The following is a 25,690-nucleotide window of genomic DNA, read 5'->3' as shown; positions in this document are numbered from 1 at the left end:
TCTTTCGTTCATAAATTTGTTCGCAAATTCATTAAAACAAGTATTTTTCGTAAATGTTAAAATTGATTGAATATCATCGATGATAAAATGAAATCTGTCTATTAGATACCAAAGATAATAAGAAGAAAATGGTTGATATTGGTTGTGTGTTGATGCTAATTGAGTTAATTTTCTCTGTTTCTGTTCAACTGGTAGATTGTTTGATTTCATGTAATTATACATAAAACTGCCAATTGTTTTTTCATCTGTGATAATATCTAAGTTTCTTATTATCGGTAAAAAGTTTATGTAATCATTAATGTATTTTTCATCAATGTGACCCTTTACTTCAGCCACGAATAAAGTATTTTTCTTCTTAATTATTCCCAGTGCTTTTGCTTTCTTTGTTGCTGTATCACAAATGATAACACCATTCAATCTTCCCGGCATATACATTTTATGGTCAGTATATTGAATGAAATCATGAGGATTAGATGAAAATGATGAAGGATATAATGAATTAAAGTCAACTCCAACGAAATGAGTCATAATGTTGGTGGTGTCCTCATTTGATACAGTTTTAGTTTCTGGATTATATGAAAGTTTATTAATGTGCGTGATTCCTTTAAGATTAACACGATGTTGAACATTTGATAGACCACCAGTAATTCCATTACGGAGAATGTGATAAGCTTCAACTGAATCTAAAGTCATTGGTAAATTATTTTTTAATGCATAATTTCTTAAATTGATTCTTAAACGTTGAACATCTTCATCTTTATTTGATTTTACGACATTGCAATAACAACACATTAACTGACAATTTTCTTTGGTATGTGGTTTTTCATTATCGATTCTATCCAATGTTGGTTTATTTGCATATGTAAACGCTTTACCACACATTTTGCATTTAGATGAAAGGATTAAATCGTGATAGTATTGAAAATCATCCATTGAAACATTATTTTTAGTATCCCTTTCTGCTTTTTCATCTTGTTTCTTATATGATTCAATTTTATATTTCCAATACTTTTTCGTTAATTCAAAATTGATTCTATCTCTTCCTCAGGATATTTTTCATTAGGATTAAAGTCTTTATATGCTAAAGCGTAACGAATCATTGATGCATTCGATGATAAAGAAAGATTATGAAGCATGTCAATTTTATAAACAAATGTTTCTTCAATAATTTTATCGATTGGGTCAATCATAATTTCAACATCTTTATTGCAATAATGAATAAAATATTCTAATCTATTCTTAAAATTTTTAGCATCATTGAGATATATTGATAATCACTATCTGATATAGTTTCTTGAGTTAATGCTGAATAAAATGAATCTTTCGTGAATGGTTCCTCTTTATATAATTCTTCTTCGTAATTTTCCCATGTGATGAATTGATAAGGGAAAAAGGATTTAACGCGTGATTTATTGTTTCCGAAATCTTGAGTGAATTGGTCTAATGTCCCACCCGCTATATAATTTCTGATGTCAATAAATCTCAATTCATATGGAACGTTTGTTTTCTTTACAATGATTTGCTTAAATTGTGAAGATGAACCCAGCATTGATTTTATTTTCCATTTTGCAGTGTTTAAATCACGAAGAATTAAATTTTAAATCAAACTTTCCCGAATTAAAACCTATGATATTCACTTTATTGAATTCCTCATCTAGAAGTTCTTTAAATGCTTCCTTCTGTTTTTCATTTAATGTATGAGACAAAGTCCCCGCCGTTTGCGACTTCAATAATTCTTCATATTGTTCAATATTTGATTCAACAACTAATGAACAGGTTGAAAATAAAAACTCAATCCAATCAGAAATAAAAGAATCACTCGAAGTTAAGCAAAAATTCCTCGTATATGTTTTATCATTTAATTTAACCGTTGATGATACCATGAATGGTTTTAAGTAAGCGTTCAAAGTTGCACACTCAGAAAGTTGTAATTCTTCTTTAGTCTCTAATGTTCGAAGTCAAAAGTAATATAATATCTTGTCGGTTTATAATATTTCTGCAAATTGTGAGCTAATAACCACTGATATATCTTCTGTTTCGTAATATGTGGTGCATATGGTTGCTGGGTCTTTTGCAATTGAACGTCTTGAATTAATCTTCCATTATTTTCTTTACATTTCTCACAATGCTTTAAAAATCTTCTTTGGTTTTTCCTTTCTGGGTCATCACGGATAGAATAAACTTCTTCTTTACAATATGGACAAACTTTATAGCCGGTGAGTGCTTCAACGTCTGTTATTCTGTCAGCGTGAAGTTTTCCACATGGACTCTGTGTTAATAAAATATTTATTGTTTCAAATTCTGGATCTATCATTATTGAATCCACTAATGGAAAGTCTACCTTATTTATGTCCACGTCTTCTGGTTGAGGATCACAAAATAGAAATCAATATTAACATTTAACATTCTCGCTAATCTCTCACTTTCTGATGAAATGTCAAACCCTTCATATGCATCTATTGCTTCATTTAAATAGCTTCTACGAGTTTTAGGATTAACACCATCAGGAATGTTATAGAAGCGTTTAAATAACCTTCTACCTTCTGCTCTAATTTGATTATCATTCATTTTAGCTGTTCCGTTTTTGTTCATTTATGTAAGAATAAAAAATTAAAAAATAAATAAAAATAAAGTTTATTTTTTAAAGCCCATAAAATGAATTAAGAACACATAAATTTTTATCATCTGCGACGTGACGAATACATTTTAATTTACTCAAGAATGCGTACCCTGATACATTAAATCTAATTCCTGTCTTATTTAATTTCACAACTTTGAAAAGGAATGTATGAATAGCTATAAAATGATGAGAAGATGTTTTATGGGTTGCTTCCATTTTTTCTGAAATAAATGAATAAATATAATGTTTATAAGTTTTCATATCTTTTATGTTCTTAATAACGAATGGTATAGACCTTTCCACTTCATCTTCCTTCGGTGCTGTTCTTTCATATGAAACATTATTGGTATCTTCAATAATGAAACCACAATCACACAAAATTTTATATGTTCCAATGGTTTCTTTTGATATTTTATCTAATAAATCAAAAACTTTATCAACACCTGTGCATTTATTTAAATAATAATTTGTGTAAATATCATGATCTTCTTTCTTAATCGTATTAGTTGCATATGTCACGTTTTTAAGAGCTTTTTTGAATTTCTCAGAATCGAGAGGGGGTGAAAGTAAGATACAAGGGTATTTTTCATTATCAATAAATTGTAACTTATGTTTACGAATAAATTTAGTACCTTCTTCTGAAAGTGTTTCGTCTATTTCACCATCTAATAAATTTTGTGTTGATTCTGAGACATAATTTTTATATCTTTCTTCATGAGATTTCTGAACTGTTGATTCTGAAGCTGGGATATTCATTAAACCCTCTACTTCATTTTCATTATATTTTTCAACTTCTCTAATTCCTTAATTTTTTCATCTATTTCATCTCTTATTTTTTTCAGTCTTTCAATTTCATTGTATTCATCATCATCTTTAATCCGTTCTTCATAATATTCAGGGAAAACATCAGGTTCTTTAGGTTTTTCTTCTTCAGATGTGGGATATAAGAAATTTATAACATCATCTTTATTCATTTTTCCATCATAATCTAAATCATTTAATAACTCCGCGAATTTTTTACAATTTCTTAAATAATATTTATCAACTTCATAACCCGCCTCCTCTAATATATCCTTTATTTCCTCGTTTGTGAATCCTAATTTTTTAACGTTGTTAGTTTTGACGCTCATTTCATACAAAATAAAAAATAAAATAATAAACATAACTAAGTTTTAATTTTTCGTAAGAAGTTTATTTTTTATTCATGAAAATAATTATTTCTAATTTCTTTTACTCTCTCGTACATACTAGATTTGAAGAATTCAGAACTTTTACCATAATCTCCTAAATGTTTTCTTATCCCTAACGTGTGCCAGTTATTATATGAAACTGAATAAACTTTATCTTTATCTTTGCATCTTTCATCACTTCCAATATATTTATATCTCAGTTTTGATTTATTGGTTTCATATTCATTAACGTTTAATAATTCACAGTCTTCCTTTTTAAATAAATGTTTTATGTATTCAGGATTAACAATTCTATAATATTGCTTCCCTTTAAATCTTTGAATATAAACAGGAACACCATCCTCTAAAATTCGATAATCTATTTTATCTGGTTTTACTTGTTGGGTCATTTATGTAAGAATAAAAAAATAACTTTAATTTAAAATTAATATGTTAAAAAAATGATACAAAATCGCTCGATATTGTATGAATTCTTACGTTTACAAAAAAAGTCACACACCCCGCCCTATCCTACTACTAAGTCATCATGATAATTTGCTCGAATTTTTCAGCCAAAAAGATTATTTTAATATAGAAGATATTGAAGATAATGTAATTATTTCATCTCAAAATTTGAAAGCATTTTTCTTAAAGTTCTATTCAAATAAATGCTCTGCCATTCCATTATTTGCAGCATTTCCTCCTATAGCGGATTTATTCAAGATAGAATTTATGAATTTCAAATTTAGCTCCTATGAAATTAATGAGATCTTTTGTAATGCGGCAAAATATAATAACATAGAAATTGCTAAATTTCTTATTTCGCATGGTGTGGATATCAATTTCATTTTGAGTGTAATCAAACATAAATTGATACAGCTCTCTTTCTTTTAATGCAATTCATTATTATATGAAATTCTTTTTCTTGAAATAACATTCATGGTTAAATTATATATTTTTTATTTTAATATATCAATCATAGTCAAATGATGTTCCTTAGTTTTAAAGAACAATCATTGTTTTTTGGAATTTTCTTTCTTTAAAGAACAATCATTGTTTTTTGGAACTTTCTTTCTTTAAATATCAATAGTTGTTTTATAGAATCAAATTTCTTTAAATATCAATAGTTGTTTTATAGAATCAAATTTCTTTAAATATCAATCATCGTTTTATGAAATCACTTTTCTATTTCCGAATCTCCACTTAGCTTAGCAATTAAAGAAAGATCAACTTTGATAATTAATTTGTTAACTGAGAATGGTGCTGATGTAAATATTAAACTCATTCTCTTTCTTTCAATATTAATCATTATCATGTAATATCCTCTCTTTTTGAATAATATTCATTATTTTATACTATTGACTTTCTGGTCATATCAATCATTGTTTCATATATTCATATTGCATTTATTATCTAACACTAATTCATAAAATTCCCTTTTATGTTTTGTCATACTAAAATATATGAAATTCTGATTTTCTTTATATCAAACATAGCTTTTTGGATTTCTTTTTCATTAAATATCAATCATTTTTATAAAATATTCCATTTCTATGAATATCATCCATTTCTTGATTTCATTCTTCATCTTATAATGTCAATCATTGCTTTATACATTCGCATTTCATCTATAATCAAACATCGATTTATGAAATTCTCTTTCTTTAAATATCAACCATTATTAGAGGATATTCTCCTTGCTTGTGTATCAATCATTGTTTCAAGAAATTCCATTTTTTCTATTGTCAGTCTTTATATTATTACATTCTCTTTCCTTTATTATCAATCATCATTATGATGAAATTATGGTTCTATTAAGGAATGTCCACTCATTATCGCAATTCAGGAAAAATCAATTGATATTGTCCGTTTATTAATTGAGAATGGCGCCGATGTAAATATTATTCTCATTTTCTTTCTTTAAATATCAGGCATTATTTTATATAATTATATTTTTTTGAAAATCATTCATTGTTTGAATGTATATTCTTTCATTTCATATCAATCATTGTTTTATGTATTCATCTTTCTTTTATAATCAAATATTATATCATCACATTCGCTTTCTTTTCTTATCCATCATTATTTTATCACATCCTCATTCTGTTTTTATCAATCATAGTTTTATGAAATTCCCTCTATTATAATGTCAATCATTGTTATTCGCTGTTCATTTTCTTTAAATATCATTCATCGTTCTATGATATTTTCATTCCTTTCATATCAATCATGGGGTCATGAAATTCTTTATCTTTAAATATTAAATATAACTTTGTAAACTCTTCTTTCTTTTAAAATTGTTCATTGTTTCATGATGTTCTCTTTCGCTTGGTTTCTATCTTTATTAATTAAAGTTCTCATTCTTTTGATTTCTGTAATTGTTCTATAATATTCACATACTTTAAATATCAACCATAACATTATTACATTTTATTTATTTTACTATCATTCATCTTTATATATAATCATGTTTCAAATTATGAATGTCCACTCAGTATCGCAAATAAGACAGATTCAAATGATATTATCAATTTGTTAATTGATAATGGTGCTGATATAAATATTGAACACATTCTCTTTCTTTAAATATCAATCATTGTTGAATGAAATCATCTTTCTTTAAATATCAAACATTGTTTTATTGAACACTATTGATTAAAATCATCACTGAATTGAACATGGAAATGATATTAATATGTATTTCTAGCTCTTATTTCTTGGACATTCGTCACTAAAATGACTTTTTTTTCAAAACTTTATACTTCAAAACTTTAAATGTATTTTCCGCCAGAAAACACTCAAATATTCCTAAATTCATTCAAATATGCTCAGTAAAATATTGAAAATGAAATTTTATAATTAATTACCCATTGAATTTCTCGACCAGTGTTAATATTAAATAAGAAATAATGCGCATTTGATTAAAATGATTAAAATTTTGAGCTTAATTATAATCACTTATGATTCCTTCTCTCTGGAATATGACTTCTAATATGTCATGGCAGTTCATCTGGAATTCTTTCAGTCTGAGAATCTCATCTTCTAATAACTTATATTCTAAAGCTAAATCTTTTCCATCTGAAACAATGTGAGGTCTATTCTCTACGGAAATATGAAGCATTGTCCATAAATCATTAACTTCTTCTCTTCTTCCTTCAATCAATTGTAACTCTCTCTTCCCTCAGTTATCGTTTCAATTTGAAAATATACGTAGGAATTTAAAAATTGTTTCGCCAAATGGCGACTTACTGAAATTTGCTAACTCAGCCATATTTTTTTGAAATAGGCAAACTCAAAAAGTGGCATAACGAAAATTCTGTAAAATAAAAATATCAGAGACCATTTCATATAGTTTCGAAATTGAAAAATGGCAAATTCACCAAAAAAATTGAAGTGGCAAAATTCGCCACTTGGCGAACTTTTTTTAAATCCCTAATATACGAAAAGGGGAAAAAACTTTGACAATTACAGACTATCATGAAAAAATTAAAAGTTCTGAAAATTTGAATGATGGCAAACAATTTAAAAAATTCGTCAAAAAATTTAATGTTTTCAAGAGATCACTACCTTATTAATTCATGCGAAGAACGAAATCTCAAACTTATTAAATCGCTTACAGAGAGTGGTAATTATAAACAAGAAAAATCTTTCAGTTTGCATCTAATTTCAGCATCATCTAAAGGTCATCTTGAAGTTGTTAAATATCTTATATCTATTGGAGCTGATAAAGAAGCAAAGGATAATTATGGATGCACTCCACTCATTATAGCATCAGAAAATGGTCATCTTGAAGTTGTTGAATATCTTATCTCTATTGGAGCTGATAAGGAAGCAAAGGATATTTATGGATGTACTCCACTCATGTGTGCATCAGAAAATGGTCATCTTGAAGTTGTTGAATATCTTATCTCTGTTGGAGCTGATAAAGAATCAAGGAGTAAGCTTGGATACACTCCACTCATTTGTGCATCACAAAATGGTCATCTTGAAGTTGTTGAATATCTTATCTCTATTGGAGCTGATAAGGAAGCAAAGGATATTTATGGATGTACTCCACTCATGTGTGCATCAGAAAATGGTTATCTTGATGTTGTTGAATATCTTATCTCTATTGGAGCTGATAAAGAAGAAAGGACCAATGATGGAAAGACTGTTTGTGATGTCGCAAATAGTTCTGTTAAAAAATACTTTTTGTGTAACAAAACTGAATAGAGAAATATTATAGGCAATAATAAAATATTCAAAAATAATATTGGCACTAATTTTTAACTAGGTAATTAAAACAATAATGAGAACAATCAAGTTTGTCAGTGATTCGGAAATGTACATATGATATATCTCAACTTTTCCAAATTTTTAAGGGCGTCCTATCTTAGTTAACAACTATTCAATTTTTAATACTTAAAGCTACTTTTTCTCTATGATAGAATTGATATTTTTATGAATACACGTAAATATAGCATGCATTGATCATACACACTCTTTTCCCTGTTTCAAAATTTAAAAAAGAATATCTAGAATAAGACTCAGAGTGCAAATAAGGTGTATTTTTGATAAAAATTCTGAACAAAAACTATCAAAATTAATAGAAGGATTATTATTTTCGTCTGGAAAAGTGACAAAATAATCATTATCGTCTGACAACAATTCTTAATTAAATGTTAAGTACTTTCTCTGTATTGAAGTTTGAGCATAAACTGTGTTAAATTTAGGAATATGACTTATTTATTGTTGAATTTCTCAACCAGTGTTAATATTAAATAAGAAATAATACGCATTTGATTAAAATTTATATTTAAAAAACACAAAAAACAGAAAATAAATTATTCAATTAGACTCTAAATCTTTGGGATGAAGCAGATTTGATCACAGGACTTTCTTTATGTACTATTTGGTGTCTAGGAGATTTCGGAAGAGAAGCTGCTTTCTCCTCAACATCCTCGCTATTACAAGGTATATTTTCCCTGTCTTTCCTTTGAGATTTTGATTTTGATGAATCTTCTTGTTGATCAAGTTTTTCTATGTATGGAATACCGTCCCATTCGAAGTGTTTCTTATTCTTCTTATAGTAATCAATTAAAAGAGATCTGAGTTTCTTATTTACTTTAGGAAGAATAATTGCATATCTACGCCTAGCTTTCTCTTCATTAATTAATTGCTTGGCCATACCTTTTCCACGTGATAATAATCTGCTTGGATCATTTTCTACATTTTGAGCGTAATTATAATCACTTATGATTCCTTCTCTCTGGAATATGACTTCTAATATGTCATGGCAGTTCATCTGGAATTCTTTCAGTCTGAGAATCTCATCTTCTAATAACTTATATTCTAAAGCTAAATCTTTTCCATCTGAAACAATGTGAGGTCTGTTCTCTACGGAAATATGAAGCATTGTCCATAAATCATTAACTTCTTCTCTTCTTCCTTCAATCAATTTAGGTAATAATTTGTCTCTTTCCTCAGTTAGCTTTTCAATTTCCTGCTGCATAGCATCAAGAGTATTGTTGTTGATATTTGTATAGCCAGCAAGAAATCCTTCTCTCTGTTCCTTCTTAACACCTAAAATGTCCCAAAGATGTATCATCACCATAGCTTTTGATGATAAATCTGATACTCTACGACTCTTTTCTGCATTGACACGCTTTTCTAATTCGCTGAGCGCTTTGATATAAGAATCATGAACAGATTTAGAATCAAGTAGCTTAAGATCATCATCTTTATAATCAGTCATTTCTGTTGTAATAATCTTGTTAATTCTTGATTTAATTTGATCGATTTGTGCGGTTCTAACCTTAACCTCGTTTTGTAATGATTCAACTTTTATTTTGAAGCGCTCGATGCGCTCTCTTGTAAAGTCTGTTTCACCAACATCCTGAAACTCACCACGTTTTTCGGGAGGAACTTCCAAAGCATCGAACAAATCTTTGCATACGAGTACCATGTTCTCGATTTTTTGGACTTGTTCAGTAATTTTGACTTTAAACTGTTCATATTCGAGTTTAGCAGCAGCTAATTGTTCTAATAGCTGAACGCTATTTGAAGATTTGAAGCATTCGTAAATTTCTTTTTCTGGTATTCCGTAAGCAGCCATTGCTTGTTTATGCTTTTGTTGAATTTGTGCTATGAGCATTTTAGTTTCCGCAGTTTGCTTTTGAACTTGTAATACGTATGCATTATAAATTTCGAGACATTTTTGTTGTATTGATGCCATTGCTGAAACTCGATCTTTAGCTTCAACACCTAATTGATCCCAAAGCATATCCAAATCCTGCGAAACGCGGATCTGGATAGGAGAATCACAATCCATTTTTAAAAATTTTTGGATTGTTCTGAATTTTGATAAACGTACAGTTTTTTGAATTTTTTGTGAACCTCCGAATTTCCCCTTTCTGTTATGTAAAGGTGTTAAAACATGTCATTGGCTTGAACATTCAATATACAAATGAATTCTAAACTTAAAACACTGTGAAATGAAGCAATTCAAATAGAATTTTCAATTCATTATTTCTAACCTTTAGTAAATCATTGTAAGCATCATAAAATTGCATATAAAGCAGTTTCAATGTGAATGATTATATAATTTATGATTGTTTTTAATAGAAAAAATTAAAAATATATAAAATTTCAAATCAGTTCAATTTATTCGAGTCATGGTAGCTAATAATAGTTTATTTATTCTTCTTTGCAGCACGGCGTGTCTGAATTGCGTTGTAAATTTCTTTTGTGCAATCAAATGTGAAAAATCCATCAAAATTGTTATAAAACTGATCCAAATGTAATCCTTCTTGTAAGTTTTCGTATTCTTCTGCTTGAATTAACATTTCAAGCTTATCAAGTTCTGTAACAAATTTGGCTTCTGGTGTTTTTCTTTCTTCCATCTCGAGCCATATCTTATGCATCTCATCATTACCAAGACTATCACAAATATGCTGCCATGCCTTATTTTCGCGGTTAAATTTATCTTCAAGTGTAACTCCGTCAAATGGAGTGATATCAGATACGATAGATTCAGCTAAATCATGGATTAATGCCATTTGAACTGCTTTGTCTTTATTGACTTCCTTTGGGCAGATGGTCATTGCTAAGAAAGCTGTTCTCATTGAATGATCAGCAACAGATTCTGGATCATTGACGTGATTACGAACCCATCCTGTGCGTGGAATTCTCTTAATAACTCCGCAAAGCTCAATTGCGCGATCGTATTTTGTTGACATTGTCACTTTTTCTCTCACATCCTCAAGATTTCAAATGTTCAGATTTGTTTATGCGCATTACTCAATGCATGTGATTATTGCCATCATTTCTCTTCAAAATTCCTAAGGAATGAAAGAGTTTATTGCTTATTTCATTATGATTTTCTTTATAAAGTTGTATGAATATAAATTATTGATGACATTGTGTTAACCTATGTGAGTTTTTAATGATATTATGCTTGCTTTTCACTTAATTCTTAAATTAATGCAAAATATCGAAAAAAAAACTTAAATCCTTTAAGTATTGAGCCAAGTTTATCTGACATATTCGATTCGCAATGATGTTTTATTAATGCAAATCGCAGCTGATGTATTTCATTTATTAATTAACTAAATAAGATAGAAATTCAATAAAACCTGTGAAATATCTCAAAATATAAAGTGGAGAATACGCCATTGTCTATTTAGCATGATATTCCTCATTGTCTATGTCTCATTTATTGATTAATGGTCGAAAAAAGATACCGAAAAGTCAAAGTTATGTAAAAAATCTGACAGGTATTAAAAAAAAAATAAATGATAGATTCGAAAGATGATAAGGAGCCAGGAATGTGCTCAATTTTCGAAAAAACCGGATGCTGCCCAAAAGGAGATCGTTGCAATAAAGTCCATTTCATCCCAGCAATGGCCAGAACTGTAATTTTCCATCATATTTTCCCTAACCCAGACTTTTTCATTCAGTGCTTACCAGATGGAGTTATCACAATGTCAGCCCAAGAAAAGCAGCGTTACATCGATGCATTTTTCCTTGATATGTTTTTAATGTGCAGAAGGTTTGGAGCCATCGAAGATTTGCTCTTGTGCTCAAACACGATGGATTGCCTAAGCGGAAATTTCTATGTTTTCTACGAGCAATCTGACTGTGCAAGAATGGCGCTTACAGCTTTAGATGGACAATACTACGCCGGCCGTAAAGTTCACGTTACACTCTGCAGTGTTCCTAGATACTCTACTGCTCTTTGCAAGAGCTCTATGAAAGGAGAATGTTCCAGAGGAAACGAATGTGCCTTTATCCACGCTTTAGAGCCATCGTTCGCACTCTACCAAGAAGTAATCCCAAGAATTAATAAGTTATTCCCATCAGCATTCAGAAAACCAGGTGATCCACCAGTTGTTGATAATCCAAACGAAATTATCAATGGAATTTACAGAAACAAGAACCAAATGGCCGACTTAAGCAAGTACATCCCACCTGGCTTCCCCAATCATGATCCGGCAGCATTCAAAGGAAATAATAATTAATTTTTACTATTGTTATTAATTATCCATAAATATAAATGTATACATCAGATTTATTACAACTGCACTTTTTAACTTCTCAAAATTAAAATATTTCTCATATTTTATTAAAAAAAATTTATGAATTTTCGGATTTAAATAGATTAATTTTGCTTCTTAGATTGATCAAAATCATTTGCCAATATTCCGGACAATTAGCTCAAATTTGAATCATCAATTTAAAGATAAGTTAATGCCTAACTTTTAAATGTTAATAAATGGAAGATTTGGCTTAGTAGTGATTCTCATAAGTTTGTAATGCTGCCTAAAAAGAATAATATTTTTTTCGGTTAAGATACTAACAAATTTAAAGCTTTATAATCATAAACAAAGGTTAATATAGTAAAAATATATACAATTCATTGCTTCGGTTGGCAAATTTCAATCGGAATTTCTTTTGTTAGCCATTTTCCGCTATTATTAGTTCTTATAAGTATTCTAAAGGCATAAGAAGAATTAAAATGAAGCGCTGGCTGATTAGTTGGTGGCCATAACTTCAAATACCTAATATCAAGAGTAAATGGAATGTCAAGACCTACTCTAGGACATCCATCAATAAACTGATAGTCTACAAGTACTGATTTTGCATTTTCATCTTTATACGTCTCCATTGAGATAAGTTGTAAATTAATTGATTCTATTGTATCTTGTTTTATTGAAGTTGTATTAAACAAACAGTCTATGATGCTATTATTCCAAAATACGCTTCGTTCAACAATAAATTTTGCGGTCATTTGATCTGTTGTAACAGCTAAGCGTATATCAGGTTTAGATGGTAACTCTGCGATTGGCGAGATTACTGCAATTGGTGTTGAAACATCGATATGTTTAAGTGTTTTATGTAAAGAAGCGACAATGATGTATGAATATGTGTACTTATCACCTACGAATGATGGTGATAGATCTGATGATGTTAAAAAACTGAAATCCATTGAATAAGGTGAAATGACAGTTCCTGGTTCTTTTAATTGAATGGATCCGATGAGTTTGGATTCGATAAGTTGGTTTTTCTTGTAAATGCAATGACAAAGGTTAACATAGATTCCTCTATGCTTTATTGTGGAGCCACTTTTTTCGGATTCATATTTCACTGTGCCACGAATTTGCTCTCCTGGAAAATAATATGGTGTGTCATTCCCAAATAATGCATCATATTGTGGTTTTGGCTTATAATTGATCTCAATAGATAAAGGATTTGTCGTGTTGAGTTGCAATTTTGACATATTGTTTATTTGTCAAATTTTATATTGCAGAACTTGTCAAATTCAGACTAATCAGCAAATGAATGTGATTCTATTGACCTCAAGCCAAATGAAATATACGATTACCCTAGTCATGCTTAAAAAATTATTTGTGAGTTCAATTCCAATAATATTTTTCAATCAACATTGCAAATAACTTGAAAGATACATTGCTGATAAAAAAACTCGCCATATTTGTGTCAAAAGATGATATACTTATATTAGATCACATCAAAAAGTACAGAAAAGTGATTTAAAACAAATTTGAGACTGCATGCAAAAAGCTTAATTAATTAATTTATATTTCTATTGAAGCATCTTATGTAGGGATATTAATATTTTGCACCATGTGAGAGAAGAAGTTCGGTCATTTCTTTATAATTAAAATGTGTTGCAATATGAAGAGCTGTGTTTCCATATTTAATTTTTTCATTGACATTTGCACCATGTGAAAGAAGAATGTCAACTGTCTCTTTACTATTATTACTTACTGCAATATAAAGAGCTGTTTCTTCATTTCCATCCTTTTCATTGATATCCATACCTTGTGAAAGAAGAAATTCGACTGCTTCTTTACTATTAAACCGTGCTGCTATATGAAGAGCCGTTCTTCCAATTACATCTTTAAAATTGATATATACACCCTGTAAAATGAAGTATTTGCAAAGTGGTTTGATATTAAAAATCGATGAATAAAGAAAGCAAGAGTTAACATAATTAGTTTGATCAAAATAAACTAAAAATGATTCAAGATTATTATATAGGGTGTCCAAAGGTGTGTTTAGCACAAACCTGAATACTGCGAATAGAAATAAACAAGTTACATATATATAAAGTTTATTTAAATATAATCACCATTGGATTCAATCACGCGTTCGCAGCGATCGATCCAGGCTTGAAAGACACGCTTTAAATCATCATGAGAAAATTGCTCAAATTGCTCTCTTACAAAATTTTCAAGATCATCTGGACTCGCGAATTCGCGTCCTTCAGCTCTCTTTTTTAGCGTGCCGAATAAATAAAAGTCAGAGGGTGCAATATCAGGTGAATAAATTGGGTTTGGAACAACTTTGACATTGTTTTCCACCAAGTAATTCATTACCTTATGACTTTTGTGAACTCTTGAATTATCAAAATGAATTGCAAACTTTTGTTTTTGTTGTTTGGATTTCTGAAACTCATCAGAATTGATAATTTGAGTAAGAACATTGTCAATTAGATACTGAGCATTCATCGTATTAGGTTTTTGAAGAATATCAATTGCGATGATGCCATTCACGCCCCAAAAAACCGACAACATCATCATTGGTGTGTCAATTTTTTTCTTCGGGAATGTTTGCGGATTTTCATCCTTCGGGATCCACATGATTTTGGCTTCTGTTGCATATTGAAACCAAGACTCGTCCCCTGTTACTAAAAAGCGAAACTTCTTGGATTGATACGCACCCAATATAGAGAGGAGCTCTTTCGAAGATTGGACTCTAGATTTTTTTTGAACTGAATTAAGGTTGTGCGGAACCCAACGTGTATACGCTAGTTTGTAATTCAAATAATTGTGCAGATAATAGCTGACTGTTGTACGTGGTATCTTTGTCATCTCCTCTATCCTTCTGAGTGATGCTCTTGGGTCTTCATCTAGCACTTGAAGAATTGCTTTGATTTTTCTTTGATCCGGCGATTTTTTGTCAATTTTTATGATGGGCGCCTTTTTGTTCATGAAGTGATACATCCTAACATGATACGTTACAGTGGAATAGCTAGGAGCATCCATACCGAAGCATTTTACCAATGTCTCGTAGATTTTTTACAGTCTTTGCATTTTTTTGCAAGAGCGAGGATGTTTTCTTTATGATTCATTAAAAAAATGAAAAAAAATCCCGCCAAAATTTCCCGCGAAACCGCCTCTTGTCTCAAAATTCATTTTATATCCCGGCATGGCGCCAAAATACAACATACTCATCATATACATATATTCATATTTTTTATTATATATTTATAATCAGCATATATCTCCTTTAATAGTCTCATATAGAGCGCTGTGCTAAACGCACCTTTGGACACCCTATATAATCCGCAAACAGATAAATCGATATCTATTTTGTATTCATTCATCAAAAATGTGACAAAATCAATATTGTGTGAAATAATTGCATACTCCATGCATTTAAAATTTGGTGTTTGATATTTCAAACATTCACTCATGATATCGGGATTTCCTCCTAAAAAAGAAAAATGTAAACATGTAAGAGTTATTCCTGAATTAAATTCCGTTCTCAAAAACTTGAAGCAATCAACTGCTCCATGATAACAACATAATTCAAGTAATGTACATCCTGCAAAAGATAATGGATATAAGCTACTTATAAGCTGATGTTCTTTATCAAATCCATCTCTTTGGGTGAATGTGATGAATCTTTCTAAGTCATTAAATATAATTGCCCTGTAAATTGTATTTTCTGTATGAATATCGAGATTTTCTGAGTGAATAGCAGTGAAATATTGAGACTTGTCTAAATTAATATTATATTCTTTACAAAACAGGAAGTTTGAAATAGGTTCAATATTGTTGACCTCTTTAATATGATAATCATCATAAATGAGTTTGGCAAGAGTTAAATATGGCTTTGTATAGCGATTATTATACGGAATAATATTTAAAATGGCTCTTATAACATTTCTAGGGAGATGTTTCTTTGAATCAATCAATTGTGTCTTGATCATTTTGTAAATTGAGTTTAATTCTTCTTCATTTTCTGTTTTTAACTGGTATAGTGCATTATATGAATCGATGTAGTATTTGTACTTACTTCGCAATTCACTGAAGTTATTTGGGTGAATGATTTGATCAGACATTAATAATTTTTGAAAAAGTCGCATTATACCATGTAATATATCTTTGAAATTCAATAGGGAAAAAATCATATGTTAAACATGTGGCAAATAATGAACACAAAATGACAAAGTTATATTTTATGAATGTTGATTAAGTTCAAAGATATGAATTTGCACAATAGCAATACCAAGGATGAATGCAATATGATATTTCTGTATGAATTTCGAGATTCATACATTTTCCTTCATTTTCAAAACATTATATTTATATTGAATTTAATAGTTTAAATATATATTCTTTATTCTATAACTGAGTAATTAATTGCTCCTATTCAGCGGAAACAAAGGAACTCTAAAAAATATTAAAATTCTTATCGGATATATTCTTGCTGTTAAAGCGGATAATATTTTTTCCAATGCGCATAATTGAAGTACCCTTTGTTGTTCATATTAAATCGGGTTGATATCTTGTCTTATCTTCCCGTCTTACAATCCAAATGCATTCGCCATATTTTAAGAAAGTAATATTTCATAATGGCATAGATAACATGCAATAATTTCTTTTTCAAAAATATTTTCCATATCTAGGTTTACTCATGAATCACGGATTAATGTTAATTCTAAAATTATATGGTCAAAGACCAATTTTTGAATTCTCTGGTTTCATCGTTGTTGAGCTTCATTCTGAGATTCGTTTACAAATTCCATGAATGTCAATTTTTGAAATAATAAAATTTTATGAGAATTATATTGTATACATAAGGATGTCAATTCGGAAAATTGTTTTCATTTTAGGAGAATATAATTTTCCTTTTCGAAAATTTAAAAAGTGAGACGCGCAGGATTCGAACTTTTTTAAAAGTTGATTTAAATATATTCTAGTGTGGATTCTAAGGATAATATCATATTTAAAATAAGAATATACTAGTTTAGGTGGTATAATTTTTTTCGATAAATTTGAGAGCATGCACGTTTAGGGCATCAAAAGTGTCAATTCGCTCAGCGAAAGCTGAGCTAGCTTCGTTCTCGAAAGAATAGGGAAGGAGTGAAAGAGAGTGATACAGATGTTGACACATTCATATCATTTCAACAAATTTTGATCAAATTGAAATTCAATGAAATTCAATTCACTTCATATCCTTCAGTCAGTACATTGACATCCTTCTACATTACAATGATAACTCGTGCATCAATAGTTCTACAACTAACTCAGAAAAAACAAGATTTTTCCTTCCAGCTTACAGCTTTTAAAAAGTTTCGATGATAAAAATCACTCTACTCTTGTTTATCGATATGTTGTGATAGTAGGTAAACGTATTCTTATCGATATTAATAAAAATATTTTTACGAAAATCTGAACCAATTACAGAGTTATTCATAAAGTTTATGATAACTGTAATTACTTCATCTTTGTTTTATATTTGAATAAACAATTTAATTTAATTTAATTTGCATAATTTTTTTTAGTTGAAAGACAGGAAACTTAGTTGAGTTTGTATTATTTTTATCGTTCAATTCATTGTATATGTGAGTGATCCAGATATTTAAGATATTTAGAAAAAAATTATTAATTTGATTAACAAATTTTAATCAAAATAGCAAAAATCTATTTGATAGCTGTAAGCAAATAATAATTTCTATTTCAACCAAAATCACTTATTTTCATCTAAACGTATAAAATTGTCAATTTTATGAGAATAAATTTAAAATCTCATGAAATATAAAGGAGAGTAATATTTTTCAATTTTCTTTTTTTCTTTCTCTCAAATATTTTCTATTGGGAATTTTCTTGTTATCAAAAAATAATTTTAATATTTGTTTATTTCATTACATACAATAAAATTTTAAAAAATCTATTTCTTCACAAGAAAATTTTTTTCCTTCATATGAAGAAACATTTTGTTCTCCATTTGATGCTGAGTCTAAATCTCGATTTTTGAATTTTCTTCTTTCCAAATTTCTTTTTTCCAAATTAGAAGTTTAATTCAAATTTTCAATAGTTTAGATATTTTCTCAAACCGTCTTAGATTTTCTCACTTTTTAGGGAGTAGTAGGATAGGACGGGTTTTGTGACTTTTTTTGTAAACGTAAGAATTCATACAATATTGAACGATTTTGTATCATTATTTTTAAAGTTATTTTTAAAAATAATTTATTTTTTTATTCTTACATAAATGACCCAACAAGTAAAACCAGATAAAATAGATTATCGAATTTTAGAGGATGGTGTTCCTGTTTATATTCAAAGATTTAAAGGGAAGCAATATTATAGAATTGTTAATCCTGAATATCTTAAACATCAATTTAAAAAGGAAGACTGTGAATTATTAAACGCTAATGAATATGAAAATGCTAAATCAAAACTGAGATATAAATATATTGGAAGTGATGAAAGGTGTAAAGATAAAGATAAAGTTTATTCAGTTTCATATAATGAATGGAAAACCAATAAGATAAGAAAACATTTAGGAGATTATGGGAAATGTTCTGAATTCTTTAAATCTAGTATATACGAGAGAGTAAAAGAAATTAGAAATAATTATTTTCATGAATGAAAGATTCACTACCATAATGAAATAAAAAAATAATTTTTTTATCTTTTATAAAAGAAGCTATATATAGATGATGTCAGATATTCCGCGATTAATTAAACATTGTTTAAATCCTGAATGAAATCAATGGAGTCATAATCAAAGACCTCATAAATGAGAAATAAACTTTAGAAATAAATTGAAACTAATGATTATTTGAATTTATGAAATCAATTATTTGATTCATTCTTTCTTCAATCTCTTCTATTCTTTTTGTTAAATCATCAATTTTCATTAATGAGGTGATTCTTGATTGGGGAATAGATTTCAAACTAACCACTCCTTTTATTTTTGAAATTTTGAATCCATCAACTTTAAACATTTTATTCAATTTACGTTGTCAATTCTTCAAATAATTTTTATTATTAGCATAATAGTCATTAAATTCATCAACAGATGAAAAAATTTTTATTTCAGTAATTGGTTTAACAACGTTTATTTTTTGTTGAACATTTTCACTTTCATTTATTTCTTCCTCCTCTGTTTCATTTATTTTTAAAATGGTTTCATTTATCATTAAATAAAAATTAGAATATAAGTGATGAAATATATTTTTTAATTAATATTAAATCAGAAATGGCGGCAGGATTCTTTAAAAAATTATGGGATGGAATTAAGAAAGCTGCAGGTTGGGTTCATCAAAAGATTATTAAACCCATTGCAAACTTTTTGGCACCAGTAGCGAAAACGGCAGGAACTATCATAGGTGGAGTATTAGGTACTAAAGCAGGTAATCCGGCGATGGGAGCACAAGCAGGTAACGCAATTGGTGGAATTGCTGAAGGAATACTTAATAAAATAGGGGGTAGATAGTGGAAAAATAAATAAATATTATTTTTATCTTAGTATTGGTTGTAGTCTTTGATAAACTTTTTCTCCTTTATTTAAAATTTCTCTTATTGGGGCAGCTTTTGGCGTTATTGATTCAGCAATGTCACTAATTGCTTCTTTATTCTTAAATATCCAATTTGCTCCTTTCTTCATTGTTTCCCAAACTTTATGCGCTCCTCTTTTTACTTTATCCCATTTTTAAAGAATCCTGCAGCCATAGTTGATTATTTCATTAAAATTAAAAATTCATTTTCATCTTTTAATTTTGATTTTTTATTTAATAATAAATGACGACTAACTATTTGGTGCCAAACACTAAACCAATTAATGGAAATGTATTTCATTCATTCGAAAAGATAAATGAAATATTCGCAAAGAATGACGGTAGAAGATATTATAGAGAACTTGAAAGTTCATGCTATGACTCTGATGCTCCATATTTTGATGATAAACAAACTCATTTAAGAATTACAAATCCGGCTCATGATGTGAACCAATTAGGTGACACATATATTAAACGCAAAGTTAAAGCAACTCTAGTTTCAAATAAAGCTTTCACATGTGATGCCGCTTTTAAATGCATGCGTTTATTCGTTGGTTACAAATCATCAAATCAAAGCTTTAAACAATTAGAAGTAGAAACCGAAAGAGGTGATGCCGGTTATCTTCAGATGGATTGCGCCCGTGAATCTTTCGCATTTGCAACATATAAACCAAAATCAGAAAGGAAAGTTAAAAAGTTTGTTCATTCGTTATATAATAATGTTCAAAAATATGATAACTCAGTATGTGGTAAATATATTGACCCTTCAGAAGTTTTCAAGAAAGCAAATGAAGAAGTTGATGTCACTTTTGATATGATTATTCCGGTAAATGATTTGTTAGCATTTCAGGCGTTCGATGATTATCCTAAATCATTTGGTGAAATCATTCTTAAATATTATGTTTTCAGGGATACTTTAGTATTTTGTCAGGTTGACCCGTTAAGAGTTGCTGATTTACAAAATTACGTTTATGAAAAGATAACTGATGAAAATTATGAAAAGATTATGAATCATGTTTATAAATATGATCGCAAATTCCAACAAATCGGACTTCCTGCCAAATTAATTACAAGCTTAGCCGCTACATCTGCTGACGCAACAGTTGAAGACGTTATTATTTCATGCACAAAGATGGAAGTTTTAGAGGATAAATGCATTACACCAGGATACGGTTTAATTGAAGAATCAGTTAAAGCAATACCACGTTTATTCAGTAAGGAAGATCCATTCATGATTCCAGCTCAACATATTGACGTTCGTTCACTAAATGGAGGTTGCATCACTCCTGAAGGTATCAGCTCAGATTTCTCATACGCTCTTCATAATGTTACAGATGTTGTGTTAGCATTTCCGAAGAATGCAATGCAAAGAACAGTTTTAGAAAATCCAATGCTTCGAGGTCTTCAGGTCACTATAGATTCCAGAAACTTCCCCGATCAAGCGATGACCACAGTGGGTGACATATTCTTTACACGTATGCTTCAAGCTTCTGATTTAGATGGAGTGAATGAATGCACGAAGAATACGAGGACTCATTAACTAGACCACTGAATGATGATAATGGCACGCCATTAGCTAGAACATGGAAAGACCAAACTTCATTCTTATGCACTATTCCAGTTCAACGTGATGGAGCGGGTATATTCTTTGATGGATTAGAAACTTTCAACTCACAAGTTACAGTACAAGTGAAAGCTTATCCAATCATTCAGGGTGAAAATGACACTTACTGTTCAAAGGTGACAAATCCTCCTCAGGTTTGGTTTACTAGGACTACATATTGGACATGGACACCGGATGAAGGTTTGAAATATCATCCAACAGGTACACCACCACAGTATAGAAGTTCATATGATGAAATATTGATGAATAGAAATGTAAATTATAAATTTATTTTTGATTAAATGGATTTCAATTCTGAAGAATTAGCGGAGTATATAATACATACGTAGATGATATGATTAATGAAGCATTGAGTGATAATAGAAATGCTCTATCTAAGGAAAAATTAATGAAAATTCCATATTCTGAATGTTACTTAAATTCAATCACTGCAGCAATTGGTAAACAAAATAAAGGTAAAACATTAACGATATTAAAACAAATTATCATTATTGCTAACACTTCCCCCCATTCACATGTGTTAATTTATATCAACCGTTCAGGTTCACCTTCAGATGATACATTTGAATCTTTAAAGCATTTAATCAAAATTCCAATTATTTATTTATCACAAGAAGAAGCAGAAGATTATTTAAAAAACTTTTTAATGTATAAAGAATTATATAATACAATCAAGAAGCAAGGATTAGAGGATAAAATTATTGATAAACAACGGGATGAATTATTTGAAACACTTTCTATTTCAAATTTTGATAGAGAATTTTTGCATTCACTCATTTTTCTAGATGATGCGTGAAATCAAAACTAATAACAAATGAGAAATCATATTTTAATCAGTTATTAACTCAATGTCGACACATTCAGTGTTCATTCTTCATGGCTGTTCAATACTTCAAAGCATTAAGCACAAACATTAAATCAAATCTAACCCTTTTCATTTTCAGTGGTTTTAGTCGTCAACAGTTGAACGTTATGCTTTATCAAGTGAATTTACCAATGAGCATTAATGAACTTTACACACAATATCAGCAATTAGGTGAACATGGAAAAATAATAGTTGATTTAAATAAAGGAGGTGTTAAATTTGATTAACTTTTTATAATTAATTTTTATTTTTTATTTATAATTAAACATGACAGAAATAGCAAATCTTCTACAGGTTCCATTAAAACAAGGACAAACAAAAAGGGTGCATATAATAGAACTATGAAAGTTCCATGGAATGAAAGAATTAGTTCATATTGTTGCTGGTCTTCAAAAGGATGTAAACAAATGAGAAACGTTTTAACATTACCAGAAGCTCAAGCATATGCCAAACGTCATGGTCCAAATTGGGAAGCACATGAAGCAGACATTACAGGTCCAAATGGAAAACCTGATGGTATAAATGAAGTTTTCGTTACTGATGGTCAAGGTAATATTAAAGTCATAAATGGTTATAAATTAACTGTATCTGATTATCCTAAACGTAAAGCATATAATGAACGTTATCCTATGCAATTTGATGAAAATGGAAAAGCTGTTAAACAATACATTGGAGAAGGTGAACATGGTCCAATTAATTCATACCGTCATAATCCATATTCTTATTTCAATGAAGAATTAAACGCTATTGAAGAGGACCGGATGGATTACCACGATATGTTAATCAGTTTGATGGTCAATATGCAAATTTGAGACCTGAAATTCCAGCTAAGAAATTCTTTAAAGTTGCTTTATTCGATCCAGTGTTCAATGAACAGAAAGAAGCAATGAAAGCAGAATTTAAACCAATTCAAGTGGCAAGAATTTCTTCATCTTCACTTTCAGAAGCGTTCAAGGAATTGATAAAGAAACCACTTTATTCTCAACAAGGTTATAACTTTGATTTAATTAAAGAAAGTGATAGACGTAAATTAGAAAAATCAGATGGTTTTAAGAATGCATGTAATGAAATGATTAAAGATATTGTAAATGATAAAATAAGACTGAAGAAACTCAAAGCAATATCAATAACATAATTGGTGCAGTTACAAAGAAAGTATAAGCAAACAATGATGAACCTTGGGATATTACCGTAACAACTAAATAAAACTTTAAATATATTTTTCTTTTTTATTCAATTATAAATGAGAAGACGTTTCACAAGTCAAAAGAACACTAACGCAAAAGCAGAGATTACGGTTGGTTATAACGTAAATGATGATAAATCACGAATTATTCAAAATGTTAAAGTTAATGTTAGCCCTGAATTAACAAGGTCAGCAACTCAACCAAATTTATTAACTCGTGACTTACCGAAAAAGGAGGGGAGCAAAATAAAGAAGATGGAGACCCAATCATTTTATCTGAACCCGGTAAAGAACCTGTTGAAATTCCCACTTATCCAACATACCCCCCACCTCTTTCATCAAACATCGAGAACCCGGAATCTACGATTCCAGTCGCAATGCGCCATATAAAATAGACATTAATTCAGAATTAATGAAAATTTACCGTGATATATATAACTGATAATTATGATTCAATATATAAATTTAATTGACCAATCCGGTTTAATTATTTTACCTTATGAATCATTAATTCACATTATCGCCATTCTTTGTGATGTTCAAGATTCAGACGTTAAGATTCAATTTTTCATAGATGATGAGGTTTCATGCTGCGGAACAGTTGCAAAAATAAATCCTATAAAGGATATATAGCACAATTAAGATATCAAAGAACGGAACAACAACTGAACTTCATTTAACATATAATGATATTTATAATAAAATAGTTGATGAATAATAAAATATCACTTGAAAAATTCTTTGTTAAGGCTATTTAATATTCAAGCATTAACATTATTGAATAATAATCCTTTGAATCATAATCGATAATAATTGACCTTTCACCAGTTTCTATCGTTTGTTTTATTTCTTTTTGTTCCCACTATCTGGATCGGTCATTGTAATTGTTTTTGTTATAGTATCAGCTTTATCTTTAACTTCAATCTTTTTTCCATCGGGATATTTAAACCAAAATTCCAAAAATTCGATATTGTCAATCTGTTCATATTTTAATCTATCAATTACATTTTTAATACCATCTGAAAATCTTATGAAATGGTCATTATATGGGTTTGATTGAACTAAAATTTGAATGAAGTGAAATATAACCCGATGATGAATATGACATTGACTCATATTTTCTGAAAACACTAAAATTTATAACATGAATGAATTTCTTATTCGTTGAATTTATGAATTCTTGAGGTAATCTTATTCTAGTTTTATTTATCACTGGAAAATAACGCTTTACCATATTTTTAATCGTAATAAAAAAATGTCAATTATCAATATTATTTCGAATAATAGTTGTGAATTAAATTTAACGGTTAGTGGAATTTATAATGTTACTCTCGTTTCTGTGAGTGGTAAATTTAATCCCATTCTTTTAGACCCTTCAGATTATATATCATTTATTAAAGATGACCATGAAAAAACGTATGATATGTATATAAATAATGTGATCACGAAATGGGATATTAACACGATTTTAAGTTATTTAAACGAATCATTTATCATATGGTATGAAGAAAATTTTAAATCAAAACCCGATAAACTTTTTGAACTTGATGAAATAAATAACCTTATTAAATTTCCGCTGAAAATTAAATTTTGTACTCCTCATCTTCGTTCATTGTTGGGGATATTAAATTTTGAAAAAGATGTTGGGGATGTTTTGTATTCTGACACTGGTTCCAATTTCATTTTAATCAAATGTGATAAAGTTAATACCCCAATGAGATTTTCACATCAAACATTAGACCCTAACTCTTACCCATCAATACAAAACATTTTATCCATCAACTTAAACATATTTTCTTTATCATATCCGTTTCAATTATCCGGGAATTCATTTATTCTTCATTCAAAAGATTTATCAAATATTAAATTTAGAGTAACTGACCTATTTGATTGTGATTTAGAATTCATGAATGAAATATTATGGCAATTTCAAATAGAAAAAATAGCTGATGAGATAACGGATTAAATATTTATTTTTAAATCGTAATAAATGATTAAACAACAACAACCACAGCAACTTAAGGCACAGACCATTACATACGCCTTATATGCATATAATTCAAAGACGGCAGAACAAACGCAAAGGTTGAAATATGGAGATTTGGAAATAGTATTGAAAAATGACCATTTCGAATTCGTTTGCAAAGGTGGTGC

The 25,690-nt window shown here is 29.2% G+C and overlaps 7 protein-coding genes and 2 pseudogenes across 9 annotated transcripts, besides 3 other annotated features; 3 read left to right on the top strand and 6 right to left on the bottom strand.

Annotated features, from left to right (window-relative positions):
- Positions 1-38: 38 nt before the first annotated feature.
- TVAGG3_0916490 (DNA/RNA polymerase superfamily) lies at positions 39-882 on the bottom strand (the record flags this gene model as incomplete). Its single annotated transcript, XM_051252037.1, has 1 exon — positions 39-882. A coding segment is annotated over one exon (844 nt), but the record flags the coding sequence as incomplete, so codon positions are not given.
- Positions 883-3,321: 2,439 nt separating this feature from the next.
- Positions 3,322-3,823: a mobile genetic element.
- Positions 3,824-7,335: 3,512 nt separating this feature from the next.
- TVAGG3_0916470 (cyclin-dependent kinase inhibitor 2C-related family) lies at positions 7,336-8,001 on the top strand (the record flags this gene model as incomplete). Its single annotated transcript, XM_001315249.1, has 1 exon — positions 7,336-8,001. One exon carries the CDS (start codon positions 7,336-7,338, stop codon positions 7,999-8,001), a length of 666 nt encoding a protein of 221 aa, XP_001315284.1.
- Positions 8,002-8,607: 606 nt separating this feature from the next.
- Positions 8,608-10,110, bottom strand: TVAGG3_0916460 (microtubule binding; the record flags this gene model as incomplete). The annotated part of the gene is made up of 1 exon (XM_001315250.1): positions 8,621-10,099. One exon carries the CDS (start codon positions 10,097-10,099, stop codon positions 8,621-8,623), a length of 1,479 nt encoding a protein of 492 aa, XP_001315285.1.
- Positions 10,111-10,419: 309 nt separating this feature from the next.
- On the bottom strand, positions 10,420-11,077 carry TVAGG3_0916450 (HD domain-containing protein; the record flags this gene model as incomplete). Its single annotated transcript, XM_001315251.2, has 1 exon — positions 10,461-11,006. The coding sequence occupies one exon, from the start codon at positions 11,004-11,006 to the stop codon at positions 10,461-10,463; it is 546 nt and encodes a 181-aa protein (XP_001315286.1).
- Positions 11,078-11,548: 471 nt separating this feature from the next.
- On the top strand, positions 11,549-12,346 carry TVAGG3_0916440 (pre-mRNA 3'-splice site binding; the record flags this gene model as incomplete). The annotated part of the gene is made up of 1 exon (XM_001315252.1): positions 11,562-12,287. The coding sequence occupies one exon, from the start codon at positions 11,562-11,564 to the stop codon at positions 12,285-12,287; it is 726 nt and encodes a 241-aa protein (XP_001315287.1).
- Positions 12,347-12,682: 336 nt separating this feature from the next.
- On the bottom strand, positions 12,683-13,546 carry TVAGG3_0916430 (vacuolar protein sorting-associated protein 26c family; the record flags this gene model as incomplete). Its single annotated transcript, XM_001315253.1, has 1 exon — positions 12,683-13,546. One exon carries the CDS (start codon positions 13,544-13,546, stop codon positions 12,683-12,685), a length of 864 nt encoding a protein of 287 aa, XP_001315288.1.
- A 350-nt stretch (positions 13,547-13,896) lies between these two features.
- TVAGG3_0916420 (Ankyrin repeat family) lies at positions 13,897-14,106 on the bottom strand (the record flags this gene model as incomplete). Its single annotated transcript, XM_001315254.1, has 1 exon — positions 13,897-14,106. The coding sequence occupies one exon, from the start codon at positions 14,104-14,106 to the stop codon at positions 13,897-13,899; it is 210 nt and encodes a 69-aa protein (XP_001315289.1).
- Positions 14,107-14,325: 219 nt separating this feature from the next.
- Positions 14,326-15,629: a mobile genetic element.
- Positions 14,406-15,533, bottom strand: TVAGG3_0916410 (annotated as a pseudogene). Its single transcript has one exon. A coding segment is annotated over exon 1 (1,128 nt).
- Positions 15,630-21,170: 5,541 nt separating the features above from the next.
- Positions 21,171-25,690: part of a mobile genetic element that runs on past the window's edge.
- Positions 22,618-23,511, top strand: TVAGG3_0916390 (annotated as a pseudogene). The gene has a single exon. A coding segment is annotated over exon 1 (894 nt).

The sequence above is a fragment of the Trichomonas vaginalis genome, chromosome I, assembly GCF_026262505.1.
Source record: "Trichomonas vaginalis G3 chromosome I, whole genome shotgun sequence".
NCBI classification, from domain to species: domain Eukaryota; phylum Parabasalia; order Trichomonadida; family Trichomonadidae; genus Trichomonas; species Trichomonas vaginalis.
Note: the sequence above shows the minus strand (reverse complement) of the source record. Positions and strands in the feature narration are given on the sequence as shown.